This window comes from Eptesicus fuscus, chromosome 20 (genome assembly GCF_027574615.1).
Source record: "Eptesicus fuscus isolate TK198812 chromosome 20, DD_ASM_mEF_20220401, whole genome shotgun sequence".
In the NCBI taxonomy this organism is placed as follows: Eukaryota; Metazoa; Chordata; class Mammalia; order Chiroptera; family Vespertilionidae; genus Eptesicus; species Eptesicus fuscus.
In genome coordinates, this window is record NC_072492.1 from 29,905,186 (window position 1) to 29,923,094 (window position 17,909).

The 17,909-nt window shown below is 36.5% G+C and overlaps 1 protein-coding gene across 1 annotated transcript in view; it reads right to left on the reverse strand.

The window, feature by feature from the left end:
* Positions 1-462: 462 nt before the first annotated feature.
* BRIP1 (BRCA1 interacting helicase 1) overlaps positions 463-17,909 on the reverse strand; it is a 99,310-nt gene continuing 81,863 nt past the window's right edge. Inside the window, 5 exon segments of the mRNA XM_054709671.1 lie at positions 463-1,313; positions 3,103-3,154; positions 3,156-3,433; positions 6,616-6,698; positions 11,653-11,765. Coding sequence (XP_054565646.1) covers positions 463-1,313; positions 3,103-3,154; positions 3,156-3,433; positions 6,616-6,698; positions 11,653-11,765 — 1,377 coding nt within the window.

The window sequence follows — 17,909 nt, forward strand, 5'->3', positions numbered from 1 at the left end:
ATTAGGCAGTTTAATACAGGAATAAACTTTTTAAGAAAACTTTGATTTCTAAAAGAAATGTCAGACCAATCTGAGGTAAAATCTATAATAAAACATTACTGGTTTACACTGTTGTTAATTTTTATGTATCAGATGAAAACAAATGAAGAAAAGTACAATATATAAATGTTTATGTAAAATTTAAAATGCCCTAGATAACTATGTATCTTTTAGATTGATTGATTTTGAATTGCACTTAGCTAAGGAAGACTGTTGAAATATTTTGAATGAATCACTTTATCAAAACAAGAATAGTAAAACTTGTATTTCAGAACTTAATATACTTTTAAAACTCTTATGGCAATTAAAGTAAAAAATATATCTCAAATTTTAAAAAATTATACTTAGCTAATGTATGTTATCGTTTATAATAAAGTTTAATATAAGTACAACATATTTTTATAACTTGACAGTTAAGTATTATTATCTAACACCAGGGAACACACCTTTATTTTTGGGAGGAGACTGTTTAAAGTCCTTTATATCCATTTCATGAGTTTTCTCCAGTTCTAACTCACTTATATGAGTTGTTTTTATATTATTACCAATATCATCAACTTTACTTTCTTCAATATGCCTAAGTCTATTTAACTTTGTGTCTGGGCAATCCTCAACTTTCATTTTCCTGACTGAATCTACTTCTTTTGTAGTCCTAGTTTCAAAAAGATCTTCAGCTAAAATACAATTTGAATTATTGGCCAATCTAGTGTCTCTATCAGTTTCAACTAGTTCATTTTTTTCTTTATTTGTATCTACAGGATCATAAAGTTCAGGGGTAAAATAGATAGATTCATCTTCTGCTTCTGTTTCAAAAGCTCTATTTGAAGTAGAAAGTTTATCTTCTTCACTCACTAGAGATAATTCAATGTCTGGATCCAGGGCTTCTTTACAGCAGAGTAGCTGTTCGGAATGATCTTTTTTAAGAAGAGCAGCCTCAATCTTTATTGATGGAATAATAGTTTCTGACTGAGGGCATGGTTCAAATGATGTGTTTACTCTTAGAGATGAAGACTCAAATTTATCAGTGAGTGGCAAAACAGTTTCACAATCTTTTTCTGTTTTGAAAGTGGAAGAACTAGAGGCACAGTCCTCTGATGACCTAAACTTAGGTGTTGTAGTCAGAATTTTACCAGAAAAACACTGCCCTAAAGAATTAGAACTAGACCAGCTAACTCTGTTTGTTTGTTTGTTGAAGGTTGGGCTTGTGGATCTGGAAATCCCAATGTTTTCTGCTTCCATTGCCTGGCCAGACTCTTCCAATAATTCTGGATCATCTATGAGTACAAAAATGTAAAAATGTTAACTTTCTGTTCCTAGCATAGTAATTGTTTTATCAAAATGATTTTTGTTAGAAATACTACAATAACCGTAAAGGAGACAAAATCCTGAGCCCACAACCAGTAGCAGGATTTCCATCTTAGAATGTAAAGCACAAAATATTAACTCTGAAAAGAACCTTATGTCTCCAGTGAGTCCTAACCCAAGTTATAATGCTGTATGGTAAATTTTCAAATCCCACACCAGGAACCTCAGGAGTGAATGAGAAAAAGGGTAAAAAGAGGAAGAGGGCTGAATAAAGGAGGGAACAGGCTGTAATAATTTACTTTTTAAATCTACTAACTAGTTACTGACCTAGACTAATTCCCTTAAGGAAATTGACACTACAAAGACTAAGAAATAAAACTGGTTAGTACTCAGACCTGAACTAGAACCTAGGTTTCCTGATTACCAATATAATGACCTTGAATTCACTATGGCATTTATTGTATAGTAGAGGTCCGGTGCATGAATTCGTGCACGGGTGGGGTCCCTCGGCCTGAATGGCGATTGGGGCAGGTCGGCCGGGGGTAGGGACTGCGGAAGGTTGGCTGTGGGAGCACACTGACCACTAGGGGGCAGCTCCTGCATTGAGCATCTGCCCCTGGTGATCAGTGCGCATCATAGCTACTGCCGGTAGTCCGGTCGTCTGGTTGTAATGGTCACTTAGGCTTTTATGTATTTAGATAGAAGCATATACTATAAAATAAATATTTAAAAATTGATATATTAAACTATCATATATTCATTAAAACTATTGAAATAATACCAATTATATATCCACAGTTTGGCAAAATTTTTCTATCACAGGCCAGACAGTAAATATTTTTGGTTTTGCAGGTCTTATTGTATTTGTCACAACTACTCAATTGTGCTGTTCTAGTGTACTAAGTACAATTACTCAACTTCACTTTTGTATATAATATGTAAATGAATGGATGACAGTGTTCCATTAAACTATATTTAAAAAAACAGACAGCAGGCCAAATTTGGCCCAGAGGCCATAGTTTGCCAATCCCTGATATTGACCATTATATTCTAATATATTTTGAAATATTTTTTTATCATTTAGAATACATGACTTTATTTCCCTAAACTAAGAAATTCATGTAAGAAAAAGACCTATAAGTGAGACCAATTTTCAATATAACCTTTAGAAAAACATCTAGCATTTGCATAGTACTTTATAATGCTGTAATATTTATCATGTTATTAGATCTTTACAACCCAACTTTGAGGGATAGGTATGCAGATAATCCTTTTTCTATTAAGACTCAAAAAAGTTAAGTGATTTGCTCCTCGTCACAAAGCTAGTTAGTAGCAAAGTTGTTGTTGTTGTTGTTTTAATATATTTTTATTATTGATTTGAGAGAGGAAGGGAAAGAGAGAGAGAGAGATAGAAACATCAATGATGAGAGAGAATCATTGATCGGCTGCCTCCTGCAGGCCCCACACTGAGGAATTGAACCATGACTTCCTGGTTCATAAGTCAACACTCAACCACTGAGTCATGCCAGCCGGGAGTAGTAGCAAAGTTTGTTAATGAAAAGTCAGAAAATGTGCTCAGCTCTCCTGACCAAAGTTTGTTCCCATTCCAATATACTATACTACTCACTAATTTATGACAATACTTTACATTACAAACCAAGGTATTTAAGGACATTAATCTATAACACAAAAATATCACTTCACTAAATATAATGGAAGACTTTTCTATCAAATGAAAATGGACAAAGCTTTTCATACATTTGTCCTTCCTGGAAGTGATGTCACTTGGGAGAGATGAACTTTTAGTTATTCATTTTACAACATTTTAATTCTTAGACACACATTTTTGCTTTACCTTCCCTAGGATTTTCTGGTAATAGATGATTTGCTGCTTCTAAAAAGTAAGGTGATGTATTGTCCTTCAAACAAGCCACTTCAAGTGTAGACTGACTGTCCTGTAGAGACTTTCTGTCCTCTTTGGATACATCAATGAACTTTTGGTGCTTTTTGGAAAATTCAGCCAAAGATTCCAGGGCACTTTCAAAGGTTGAATGGTGCTGAATCTGCTGCCGCACCCATTTAGAAAGTCCTAAGGAAAAAGTAAACCCAGGGAAGAAACTTTGGTTATTTTATATTATTTATGATATTTGGTTATGATGACATTATGTATTAAGAAAAACCTGGATAATTTTTCTAATGAAGTAATCTAGAATTTAGAGTATATAGAATGGTTCTCAATACTCTTCCTGCCTTTTCACCTTCATATGTACAATATGCTCATATATCAGTAACATTTCTCTTTATATGCAACGATTGTCAACTGGAGAGAGGAAAGAGGCAATGGGAGTTAAGTGAGGGGGAGCGGAATTTTTGTCAGTTTAGAACAGTGGTCGGCAAACTGCGGCTCGTGAGCCACATACACCTCTGTTGACTAATGAGTTTGCCGACTACTGGTTTAGAATAACTCACGAATAAAGCAAATTTAATTTCACAATTCCCCACAAAAATTGGCTGCCTTTTCATTATAGGGAAACTAGAAGTTGTAAACAACACAATTTTGCATACCTACTTTCTAAATTCACTCCTTTTGCAAAAATAAATTCAAGATTTCAGGCTCATAGGTTTTTTGTTCCTTTTTCCCCCTAATTCTAAATATACCTTAAACTACTCTGGGGGCCAAAAGGAATAACAGTTTTATGGGTAAATCATGTCCTATCTAAATATTACATTATTTTTAAAATACACAAATAATCAAGTTGTAAGGGACAAAATTTGATCTAGGACATATGAACCATAATTTTTAATCTAAGGGGCTTTATAGTAAGACTCACTTCAGAATGAAATTCAAAATCAGATATTCAAACTTTTAAAAAATAAATGTTCTCTACTAATATTACTAAAATTATCATCACCTTTTGAAGTAATTTAAAAAGTCACTCTGGCCGTGGCTTGTGTGTCTCAGTTGGTTGGGTATTGTCCTGAGCACCCAAAGGTTGCCAGTTCAATTCCTAGTCAGGGCACATGCCCAGGTTGCAGGCTTGATTCCTCTCTCTCTCCCTCTTCCTTCCCCTCTCTCTAAAAATCAATAAAAAATATTTTAAAAATAAAAAATATAAAAAATAAAAAGTCACTATGGTGACTACTATCTTTGATTTTAAAATACATTCCTTTATTTGTTTTTTAATGGAGTTTTTATATCAGTCTTACGTATAAAAATTGAATTTAAACGAATATCAGTCATCAAAAGAAATTTGTATTTTGTGCTATTGCCCAGATAAAAAAAAATTTCAGTCTCAAAAAAAATTAATTAATTAAAACCATACAGAAATAAATGAAATATAATTTAAAAATCTCTCAACAAATCTGAACTATAAGGTAAAAGTTTAAGTTCTAGATTTTAAAATAAAAAATTAAGAATTTCCTTTAAACTTCTTTTTTTGGTTGCTAGGAGAAAATAATTACACCACCTAATAATATGAAATTTTCCAAAATTGAGAAATTTTAGTACTATAGTTACCTCTTCCATTTTGATCATTTTGTAATCAAAGTAAGCCTTTGCAGTGTAAAATGTCAGCTTACTTTTGAAACGTGAAAGAATCTGAGCTCCACCTGCTGACTAAACATAAGCACTTAACATTTTGCTTTCAGTTATGTCTTGACCTAAGCACAATGGTTTGCTTTACATTCAACAGCAAGACTGATAAAGCAAAATTTGCTGCTTTAATCCATCCAAGGTGGATATGTTTTGATATCAAACCAAAAATAGTAATTAGGCTCTGAAATGGAAAAAGTATAGTCCGTACTCATAGAAAGCTAATCTGAAATTTAAAATTTAGCAACTTTTCATTATAGTATAGTATGAACTTTCTAGCATTAAAGATAATAATAAAGATGCAAATATTTCCAACAGTTCTTCAATAATTGATGGGTTCATGCCGAAACCGGTTTGGCTCAGTGGATAGAGCGTCGGCCTTCGGACTCAAGGGTCCCAGGTTCGATTTCAGTCAAGGGCATGTACCTTGGTTGCGGGCACATCCCCAGTAGGGGGTGTGCAAGAGGCAGCTGATCGATGTTCTCTCTCATCGATGTTTCTAACTCTCTATCCCTCCCTCTTCCTCTCTGTAAAAAATCAATAAAATATATTTTAAAAAATAATAATAATAAATGATGGGTTCCTGGTATTGCCTATAAAGGGATTGTGTTACTGCAAAATAAAGACTACAGATGTTCATCAACTCATGATGGGGTTACATATTAATAAACCCACTGTAAGTTGAAAATATTGTATGTCAAAAGTACATTTAAAATACCTAACCTACCAAATGTCATAACTTAACTTAGCTTACCTTAAATGTGCTCAGAACTCTTACATTAGCCTACAGTTGCTCAAAATTATCTAATTTGAAACCTATTTTATAATGCCCAGCATCACCAGAGAGTATCCTACCACACATCACTATCCCAGGAAAAGTTCAAAATTCAAAATTCAAAGCATGGTTTCTATTCAAAGTGTATAACTTTTGTACAATTGTAAAGTAGAAAAATCCTAAGGCACATCAATGAAAGTCAGGGACCACCTGAAGAGAGACATAATACTAGTATTTGTCCATTTGAATGGGGGGGAAAATGACTTTAATTTTGTGGCATGCAATAGTGTTTTTCCTTTTAGAAAATATGAGCTCTGACTAACATAAACTCTATAATAACTGAAGCATTTCTGAACAAGCAAACCAACAAACAAACACAACAACAAACCTCAACATAACCCAAAATGAAAGAATAAAGAATCCTAAGCAGCAAAAGGAGATGTACTTAAATGTAAAAACTTAGTATTTCTTAGAAAAGTCATTTCTGTAGAACAGCTTTCCCCCTAACAATGCTAAATAAATTATTAGTGTTACTGAGTCAAATCCCATATTCTAAGAAATTGAAGGATTCTAATTGATTAATACTTTGTTGATAACTAACCAGATTCTCCTCTATAAAGATTGTTTTTTGTTTTGTTTTGTTTTTGCAAACAACATAAGCACTAAAAGGCTAGAATTCCTTTCAATATTGATTTTCCATGTTTGATCTAAATATTCAAATTCTCACAATGCAATATACAGATGATGTATCATAGAATTGTGCACCTAAAACCTATATAATTTTATTAACCAATGTCACCCCAATAAATTTAACTTAAAAATTCTCTAATTCATTGTCTTTAAAAATAGAAGTCATTAAAGATTGTTATTAATTCATTACTCTAAGCCAAACTGAGAATCTTACCAGATATATATCGACTTGGGTTACTCCTGAAGCGGTCATCCACTAAAATAAGAGCTCCCCAATCATTTTTGTGTCGAATACATCTATAAAATGTAGGAAGAAAATAAAACAGATATAACTTTGAAAATAAAAGCTAAATTTCTAATGGGAAAGATAGAAGACTGAAAAAATCAATTTCGTGTCATTGGTTTATATTCCTTTAATCAAACTAATTATTATGATCAAGGTTATACTCAATACATTGTACCAAAGTAGTTCTATAACCAAATCCCATACTTCTGCTGACTACTGATAACTCAACATCCCAAAATGTTATATGCATCTATTTTGAAAGGCAAAAAAATGTGTTTTCCAAAACTTTTCTTAGCCACACAGACTATTTTTTACCTCATGTATTATATTAATTGTTAGTTTTATGTAGATGACCTTTATTCTAGTTTAATGAGTTTTTATCATAAGTGAATGTTTAATTTTACAAAAATCTTTTATATGCACCAATTTATATGCTCATGTAGTTTTTCTCCTTTAGACTGTTACTGTGGTAGATTATATTGGCAAAACTTTGAATATTGAGCCTGCCTTTCATTCCTAGGATAATCACATACGGTCATGATGCATTACTCTTTCTATAGATTGCTGGATTTGATTTGCTAAAAATATTAAAATTAAACATACAATTCAGTGGTTCTTAGTACATTTACAAGGTTGTGCAACCCACACCACTATTATACAACATTCTTATTTCACCAAAAAAATCCCAGTGCCCATTATTAGTCACTCCCAGTTATCCCAATGATTCTCCCTAACCCCTGGCAACCTCTAATCTACTTTCTGTCTTTACAGATTTGCCTATTTTGGGCATTTCCTATAACTGGAGTCATACAATATTCAGCATTTTGTGTCTGGCTTCTTTCACTTAGCATGACGTTTTCAAGGTTACTTGTATTGCATATCGGTACTTTGATCTTTTTTATGGCTGAATAATATTCCACTGTATGGATATACCACATTTTGTTAATGGGCATTTAGGTTGTTTCCACCTTCGGACGATTATAAACAATAGTGCTATAACATTTGTGTACAAGTTTTGGTATGAATACAAAATTTTTATTATCTTGAGTATGTAACTAGGAGTGGAGTTGTGCACTTTTAAAAAAAGAACCCATTGGAAATTTTGGAGTTGAAAAGTATAACTGAGTAGGATAAAGAAATAATCAGTTTAATTAAAGATAAGTTAATTGAGCCCTTTCAATCAGAAAATTATGCCCTCTAATTCTGAGCATTTTTCTGAAAATTATTTCTTTGCTATGTATCTTTCCCCTATTTTCTCTAGTCTCTTAATATGGATCATAAGTTGGTTCTTACATACTGATCTTTTTTTTAAAAAAGTACTTTCCTATTTCCCTTTGTCTTTTTGATCTGGAAAATTTCTATTTTATCTTCTAAGCCCAATTCTTCATTTAAAATTTGTTGCTATCATGTTAATGTCTAAGAGCTTTTTCTTATTTTCTGTTCTTCCTTTTTGAAGGCACTTAGCTTACCTCTCTATTAATATTACTGATACTTATTTTTTTAAAAGCTTTCTTCTATCCAGAGTTTAGCAAACTATGAACCACAGGGAAAATCTGGCCCACATCTTGTTTTTGTGCAGTCTGCAAGGTAGAAGTGGCTTTTACATTTTTAAAGGGTTAAAGAAAAAAACAAGAATTTGGATGCAAAACATATATGGCATGAAAAGCCTAAAATATATACTATCTGTCCCTTTATGTAAAAAGTGTGCTAACCCCTGTTCTATTGCACTGTTTCTGTTTTCTATGAGTTCTTCCACCCTGTTTTGTTGGTATTATTTTGCTATTGTTTTAGTTTCTATTATCTCATGATATAGATATTCTTTGAATATCTAAAGACTCTTGGGACTTACTAAGGGTAAGGCACTAATTCTTGGCAGCTCTGTAATCATGGGTGGGGCTTATAGGCCAAGAGCCTTCACAGTAAGGTAATCTGGTAGGAGCAGGGCCATTTTGTCACTATCTGTAGACCCTTACTCATGGAGCGGTCAGTTTCCAGGAAGAGAAATACTGTACTTTCCTGAGTTGTAGATATAAGATTGTCAGCTTACTCAGAACTTACAAGAAAAAGGAGATGGAGTGCTGACATTCAGTAGGTAGACTTTTCTTAATCCCCATCATTAATACATCCTTAGCTGTACCAGGAGTTGAAGAATATATAGACTCTAGTTTAATTGCTCTAGAGCAGTGGTCGGCAAACTCATTAGTCAACACAGCCAAATATCAACAGTACAACGATTGAAATTTCTTTTGAGAGCCAAATTTTTAAAACTTAAACTTCTTCTAACGCCACTTCTTCAAAATAGACTCGCCCAGGCCGTGGTATTTTGTGGAAGAGCCACACTCAAGGGGCCAAAGAGCCGCATGTGGCTCGCGAGCCGCAGTTTGGCAACCACGGCTCTAGAGAGTAAACATGAATGGGGGAGGGAGCTATCAAACTATTTTTTATACTAACTTGCAACCAATCCTCTTGTGTTTAACCTTACTTTAACTGAAACTTTAGAGTGCCCCCAAGTCCTAAGCTTTTCCATGACTGAATCTGGAGGATCTTCTTAGCTTTCATAACTATGGATTTAAATTTCAGTTTTCTCTTGCCTGTTAAGTTATTCAATCACTCATCTGTTTTCCAGTGTTCAGAATTTGCTGACATCTTGTCTGTCATTGTCCCCTCTGCCACTCCTTTTTAATTTTGTAGGTTTGGCATTTTTATTCCTTTACTACCATGAGATTTTGAGAAAGGGTGAAGATTAATATAAATGTTTGATTTTTCCACAGAGAGACAAAAAAATATATAAATCTTATATGACATCCTTTTTTGATCAAAAGTTTTGTTATCCATGCATTCCAAGGTATCAGACCATAAAATTGGGCAGAATGGGAAGATGGATATTGCCAACATTATAGGACAGTGTCGAAAATCAATAGAAAGTCAGGCTGGCACTCTGTTTTGGTTCCACTACAGTTTATATTTAAAGTGCCTTTTAAAGAAAGAAAGGCATTTAACTTAACAAAACAGTTCAGAAAAACAGTTTTCACCTTTTCATTTTCCCATTGTTTTCATACTGCCTTGCTCAAATGAATTATGCCCACTTGAGACAAAGATACTTTTAGTAAAGCAGACCTGTTAGGAAACTCATAGTGCAGTTATAACCTGGTCACAAAACCATATGGTACATTCCTAAAGCTGTTATTACATTTTAAGGACTTATATTACTTCAAATACTCATGTGGCCTTAAAAAAAGATAACACTTTTTAACACAATTTGTTTCTGTTTACTTTAGACCCTCTAGACATATCCCTTGTAAGGACAGTGCCTAAGTATAAGCACCTTTTATGTCAATCAATATACATTATGAGTATTATCAAATGATGTAAAATATTTACTTGGTTTTTAAATGGACATGTTTCTATTAGTTGTTACTTGTTGATACTGTTGTCCTTAAAAATCAATGACAGTTGTGTTACCCATTTTTTAATTAATAAAATACTATAACTACAGTATTATATATAAATACTAGAGGCCCAGTGCACAGATTCGTGTACCAGTGGGGTCCCTCGGCCTGGCCTGCACCCTCTCGCAATCTGGGAACCCTTGGGGGATGTCGGAGAGCTGGTTTCAGCCCGATTTCCACAGGCCAGGCTGAGGGACCCCACCGGTGCACGAATCCATGCACCAGGCCGGTTTCGGCCAATCCCCGCAGGCCAGGCCGAGGAACCCCACTGGTGCACAAATCTGTGCACTGGGCCTCTAGTATGCATATAAGATCTTTGGTTAATCTCTTCCCGCCCTCCCTTTCCTCTGAGATTCATCAGTCTGTTCCATGTTTCCATGCCTGTGGTTTCCGCTCCTGTGTTGAGCATCTGCCCCCTGGTGGTCAGTGCGTATCACAGCTACCAGCCACTCAGCCGGTTGGCCAGTCACTTAGGCATATATATATATATTACAAATACATCCTTTTTATTAAATTCTAGAAAAGTAGGTTTTGAGGCTCTTGAAGCTCTCTGACCAATATGGTATAATGAAATAAAGCACTGAACCTGGCATTTTCCACTAATTCAACAAATGTTAATTAACCATCTATGCCCCAAGCTGAGATATGGTTGCTGAAAATACAAAAATGTATAATACATGCTTAGGGATTGGTTTAACCTTTCTTAAATGGTTTGCTTTTTACGCATAAAATCATCATCTGAGCGTGGCCAGTGTGGCTCAGTGGCTGAGCATCAACCTGTGAACTAGGAGGTCACAGTTTGATTCCTACTCAAGGCACATGCCTGGGTTGTGGACTCGATCCCCACTGTGGGGCATGCAGGAAGCAGCCGGTAAATAATTCTCTCTCATCATTGATGTTTCTGTCTCTCTCTCTCCTCTCCCTTCCTCTCTGAAATCAATAAAAATATATATTTTTTAAAAATCGTCATCTGAGTCTGATGGTCAATAGACAAAAATTTTATTGTTTGGTAGTAAGCTTCTACAAAGTTGTGTCACTCATTGTTTGAACAACCAAAAATCTTTAAACTTTAGCAAAGTGAGTTTTGAGTTTCATTTATTCCAATGATTCTTTGCAACTTTCACTTGTGACATCTATCACTGAAAATGTACAAGTAACTAGGGTTCTAGTGAAATAAAATTCTACCAAATTTTTTTTAAAATATATTTATTTGATTTTTTACAGAGAGGAAGAGAGAGGGATAGAGAGTTAGAAACATCGATGAGAGAGGAACATCGATCAGCTGCCTCTTGCACACCCCCTACTGGGGATGTGCCCGCAACCAAGGTACATGCCCTTGACCAGAATCGAACCTGGGACCCTTGAGTCCACATGCCAACGCTCTATCCACTGAGCCAAACCGGTTTCGGCTCTACCAAATTTCTTATAAGGAGTAAAGTAGTAAGACTAACTCTATATAGAGCCCTGCTCACAGATAATGTTACAGTAACATTACATTAAATTTCACTCCACTTACCTACCTAGGGCCTGATTTAAGGCCCTGTATGCTTGAATTTCATACCATTGACGACCAGGTAAAAGACCTCTCAATTTTGAATGCTGGTCATTATATTGGCGCTTTAGTTCAACCTAATAATTTAAAAATATATTAAAATGTAGTAGGTAATTAAAGCTCATTTAAAAAAATCATATTAACTTCTCACATTTCAAACATCATTTTAATAGGGTAGAGAGATTTTGTTTTTCAGTGCTAAATTTGTTTCAGTTTATTTAAAACATTTTTTAAAATTTTTTTACTTTTTAAATTGAATTTATTGGGGTGACATTGGTTAATAAAATTTATATAGGTTTCAGGTGTACAATTCTATAATCCATCATATGTTTATTACATTGTGTGTTCATCACCCAAGTCATCTATTCATCCTTACATTCCCCAAGTTCCTACATGTACATAATAAATTCCATGTGATATCCATTGCATTGAGAAATAATGCACATACAATAAAATTCACAAACTTCCAATGTACATGGAGATAAGTTTCAATAAATGTATAGTCATATACTCACAATCAGAATGTAAAATATTTTCAACACCCCAAAACTTCCCTCCTATCCCTTTTTCAGTTAATCTCCTTCACTACTGACCCTATTAACCAAAAATCTGCTGTTATGTCTTTTCTAGAATTCCATGTAAATATCATAGAGTATGTAATTGTGCCTGTCTTTTTTCATTTAGCATAATGATTTTGGAATTCATTCATCAGTAGTTCATTCTTTTATGTTTATCTAGTCTGATAATCTCTGCTTTTTAATTGGGATGTTTAGACCACTCACATTTAAAGAGTTATTGTTACAATTTGGCTTAAATCTACAGCAGCAGCAGAATACACATTCTTCTCAAGTGCACATGGAACATTTTCCAGGACAGATTATATGTTGGGTCACAAAATTAGTATTAAGATCTTTAAGAAGACTGAAATTATATCAAGTATCCTTTTCAACCACAAGAGCATGAAATTAGAAATCAATAACACAAGGAAAATTGGAATATTCACAAACACGTGGAAATTAACACACCTGAATAACCAATGCGTCAAAGAAGAAATCAAAAGAAAATCAATATCTTGGTAAAAATGAAAATGGAAACCAAAACAATGGGATACAGCAAAAGTAGTTCTAACGAGAAGTTTAAAGCAATAAACACCTACATTAAAAAAAAAAACACACACACCTAACTTTAGACCTTAAGAAACTGATAAAAGACAAACTAATCTCAAAGTTAGCAGAAGAAAACAAGATGAGAGCAGAAATAAATGAAATATACACTAGAAAACACAATTTTAAAAATCAATGAAATTAAGAATTAATAGTATCTTCAGGAAATGGTGATTGAAAATGGATATGCATGCACATGCAAAAGATTAAAACTGAATCCTTATCTTATACTATACATAAAAGTCAACTCAAAATGAATTAAAGACTTAAATGTATGACCAGAGATCATAAAAGACTTAGAAGAAAATGGGAAGACTTCCTTGACTTTGGTCTTGACAATGGTTTTTTGGATATGACACCCAAAAGCACAGGCAACAAAAGCAAAAGCAAACAAGTGGAACTACATCAAACTAAAACACTTCTGCACAATAAAACAAACAATCTATATGTATAAAAGGCTAAGTGTCCGTCTGTCCGACCGGTAGCTATGATGCTCAACGACCAGCAGGGGGCAGGCCCTCAACACAGGAGCTGCCATGACACGCACTGGCCATCTACACTAATAAAAGAGAAATATGCAAATTGACCATACCTCCGCAACACCCACCAGCCAATCAGGAGTGAGTATGCAAATCAACCCAACAAAGCTGGTGGGTTAATTTGCATACACAAGCACAAAGCAGCTGGACGGGGCTGGATGCCTGCTATGAGGGGGAGAGCGGGTGGTGGAGGGAGCTACAGGAGCGGCGCTCCACCAGGAGCGAGGACTTGCAGGCTCCTGGGCAGCCGGGAGCAAAGCCAGGGGAAAGAAGGCCTATTCTTGCACGAATCTTCGTGCAATGGGCCTCTAGTTTAAAAATAAACAGCACCACGGACCTGGCACTAACAAACCAACACTCGGTTTCCCCCAAGTGGGACACAGGCCCCGCCACCACCCCGGAGCGATACCACACCAAATTGCAGCCAATGGTGCCAAGACCCCATGGCGCAAAGTGCAGCCCATAGCCCAGCCCAGCCCAGCCTGGAAACGGAGGCTGTGGGCACCGGGTAATGTCACGTAGCAACGCCTGGCTTCCTCTCCCTAGTGACTAGCATCCTTGGAGTTTCTTCAGCCCAGGAACCCGACTTGCTTTATAGCCAGGTGCAAACATTTTACAGTTCAACCAAATGTTTGTGAAGCGTTTTCCCATGCCTCATCTCATTTGATCCTCACAGAAGTCCTGGAGTAGGTAGATAGGAGACTCAGTGGAATCCTATTTTCTTTTCATTAGCAAGACACAAATAGTGATATTAAAATATTTCTTCTAATTAATTTCCTTTCAATGTGCACGAATCCATGCACCGGGACACTAGTCAACAATATGAAGACACAACCTAGAGAACATGAGGAAATATTTACAAACCATATGTCTGATAAGAGGTTTATATCCAAAATTCGAAAACATACAAATGGCCAACAGGTATATGAAAAGCTGGACCTCTCACCTCCTGATTAAAAATCTTTCAACCCGAGCCAGTTTGGCTCAGTGGACAGAGCTGAGGGGTCCCGGGTTCGATTCCAATCAAGGGCACATGCCAGGTTGCAGGCATGATCCCCAGTAGGGGTGTGCAGGAGGCAGCCAATCAATGATTCTGTGCCATCATTGAAGTTTCTCTCTCTCTCTCTCTCTCTCTCTCTCTCTCTCTCTCTCTCTCTCCCCCCCTCTCCCTTCCTCTCTGAAATCAATAAAAATATATTTTTAAAAAATCTTTCATGGTCCCAAACCACCACAAGTAACAATGAAAGGCAAATTAAAAACTGGAGAAAGCTTTTGTCATCAAATATGCAATGAGCTCATACACATGACCAATAACAAAATCTGAGCTACCTACCAAAGAGAAAAGTGAGTAATGTCTGTGAGAAAGCAAGTCATCAAAAATGAATGATAAATGGCTGGTAACCCACATGAAAATATGCTTAACTTTACTAGTAAGCAAAGAAATGTAAATTTAACAATCCCATTGTTTTTATTCGTACAATACTGACAAATATTTACCAAATGTGCTTATATTTTCCCACAAGAAAAGACAGATAATATGTACAAGGATATTCATTGCATCTTTGTTTGAACTGAAGAAAAATAAAAAACAACATAAATGTCCACCAAATGGATCAAATTAACATATTACATTTACTCTGAGATAAAGATTTGATTATTAAAAACAGATGTATATGTTTTGACATGAAAATTTTGCATATATATATATATTTATTAATTTTTAAAAAGAACATATACACACACACATATACACATGGCCAGGTATTATGTTAGGAATACAGACCATAATTTAGAGCAATGTCAATTATAAACCAGCCTGCCAAAACACTTAAACTAAACCCTAACAAAAACCACAGGGAGACAACAGTTTAAGGATTGTGTACTTTGAGGTTTTCCCATATCTCCCCTAACAAATTGTTAAACCATGCCCATATAAGTTTAGGATGATTGACTACTAACTGACCTCCCCACAAAAACAAAACAACAACAACAACAAAACCCCACAAAAATCAAAATTCTTCAGAGAATAATAGAACCCATAATCACTATAATGTACCAATTATAATGTCCAACATAAAATAAAAATTATTAGAAAAAGCCGAAACCGGTTTGGCTCAGTGGATGGAGCGTCGGTCTGTGGACTGAAGGGTCCCGGGTTCGATTCCGGTCAAGGGCATGTACATTGGTTGTGGGCACATCCCCGGTGGGGGGTGTGCAGGAGGCAGCTGGTCGATGTTTCTCTCTCATCAACGTTTCTGGCTCTCTATACCTCTCCCTTCCTCTCTGTAAAAAATCAATAAAATAATTTTTTTAAAAAAATTATTAGAAAAATATGGCCCATAATCAGGGGGAAAAAAGGTAGTCGATAGAAATGAATCTAGAAAGGGCCCAGCTGTTGGAATTAACAGACTTTAAAGTAGCTGTTATATTTAAACTAGAGGCCCGGTACACGAAATTCGTGCATGGCGGGGGGGCGGGGGGGGGGGTGTCCCTCAGCCCAGCCTGCACCCTCTCAATCTGGGACATCCCTCTCACAATCCAGCACTGCTGGCTCCCAACTGCTCACCTGCCTGCCTTCCTGATTGCCCCTAACCGCTTCTGCCTGCCAGCCTGATCACCCCCTAGCCACTCCCCTGCCAGCCTGATTGATGCCTAACTCCTCCCCTGCCAGCCTGTTTTCCCCTAACCTCCCTCCCCTGCAGGCCTGGTCCCCCCCCAACCGCTCTCCCCTGCAGGCCTGGGTCCTTCCCAACTGCCTTTCCCTGCAGGCCTGGTCGCCCCCAACTTCCCTCCTGTGCCGGCTTGGTCATCCCTAACTGTCCTTCCCTGCAGGCTTGATCGCCCTCAACTGCTCTCCCTTGCAGGCCTGGTCCCTCCCAACTGCCCTCCCCTGCTGGCCTGATCGCCCACAACTGCCCTCCCTTGCAGGCCTGGTCCCTCCCAACTGCCCTCCCTTGCTGGCCATCTTGTGGTGGCCATCTTGTGTCCACATGGGGGCAGGATCTTTGACCACATGGGGGCAGCCATCTTGTGTGTTGGAGTGATGGTCAATCTGCATATTACTCTTTTATTAGATAGATGCCTGGTGCACAGGTGGGGGCCAGCTGGTTTGCCCTGAAGGGTGTCCCAGATCAGGGTGGGGGTTCCCTTGGGGCATGGGGCGGCCTGGGAGAGGGGCCTGTGGTGGTTTGCAGGCTGGCCACGCTCCCTGGTGACCCAAGTGGAGGCCCTGGTATCTGGGTTTTATTTATCTTCTACAATTGAAACTTTGTAGCCTGGAGCGAAGCCAAGCCTTCTGCTTGCTCCGTGGCAGCAGCCATTTCTGTTGGGATTTATGTATCTTCTATAATTGAAACTTTGTAGCCTTAAGCAGAGGCCTGGGCCGGCCAGGGTATGCGGAAAGCTTGGCTTCCTCCATCGCCAGGGGCAACCTTAGCCTCCTGCTCTTTCCAGCTCCGTGGCTGCTGCCATTTCTGTTTGGATTTATGTATCTTCTATCATTGAAACTTTGTAGCCTTGAGTGGAGGCCTAGGCCAGCAAGGGCAGGTGGAAAGCTTGGCTTCCTCCATTGCCGGGGAAACCCAAGCCTCCCTCCTGCTCTCTGTGGCCGTAGCCATCCTGGTTGGGTTTATTTGCATATTTGCTCCTGATTGGCTTGTGGGTGTAGCAGAGTGATGGTTAATTTGCATATTACTCTTTTATTAGATAGGATAGTTTTAAAACATGTGACTTAATGAATGAACTTGGGGGATCTCAAGAGAGAAGTGGAAATTATAAAAAAGAACCAAGTGAAAATTCTACATCTTAAAAATACAATAATAATAATAATAATAAATAAAAATTCATTGGATGGGCTTAACAGATTGAAAAAGGCAGAATTAGCTAGTAAATCTTAAGACAGATCAATAGAAGCAATGAAACATCAATAAGAGCAAGATAACGTCAAACACAACAAAGACACTGGTGTAAAAGAATCAAAGCATATGAAAGCAGTCAGCAATGATCTAATCAAATTTAAAATTGAGAGTTGAAACAATACTAATGCATTTGATATATTATTTATTGCCTCGATGGCTCCACTTATTAAAGGATTATCAACAATCTCTCACTTTTCCAAATGACTGAATTTACATTCATTTTCTATCTTGGGAGTAACACACAGAGACTGTGTTAAACTAAACTACTTCTTTGCTGGAAAAGAAATCATAATAAATTCTGCTATCTAGTCACTGAATTTGATGTTATAATCATATTCCTTTTCAAAGAGACTCAGAATTAATTACAGGGCATAAAAATACATTCCTAGTAAAAGCAATGTCATACCAAAGGGTACTAAAAACCCAGCTTTCATCTGGTCTTCAGAAAAATCTTTAAAATTACATAGTCCCATGAGTAAACTACTTTTCTACAAGGTCAGAAGGTATGGTATACATAATTCAGACTGACCTATTCAAATATATAAGTTAATAAGCTTTTTCCTGTAAAAAGTTCACCTGTAAAAAGTAAAATGCAAGTTCTG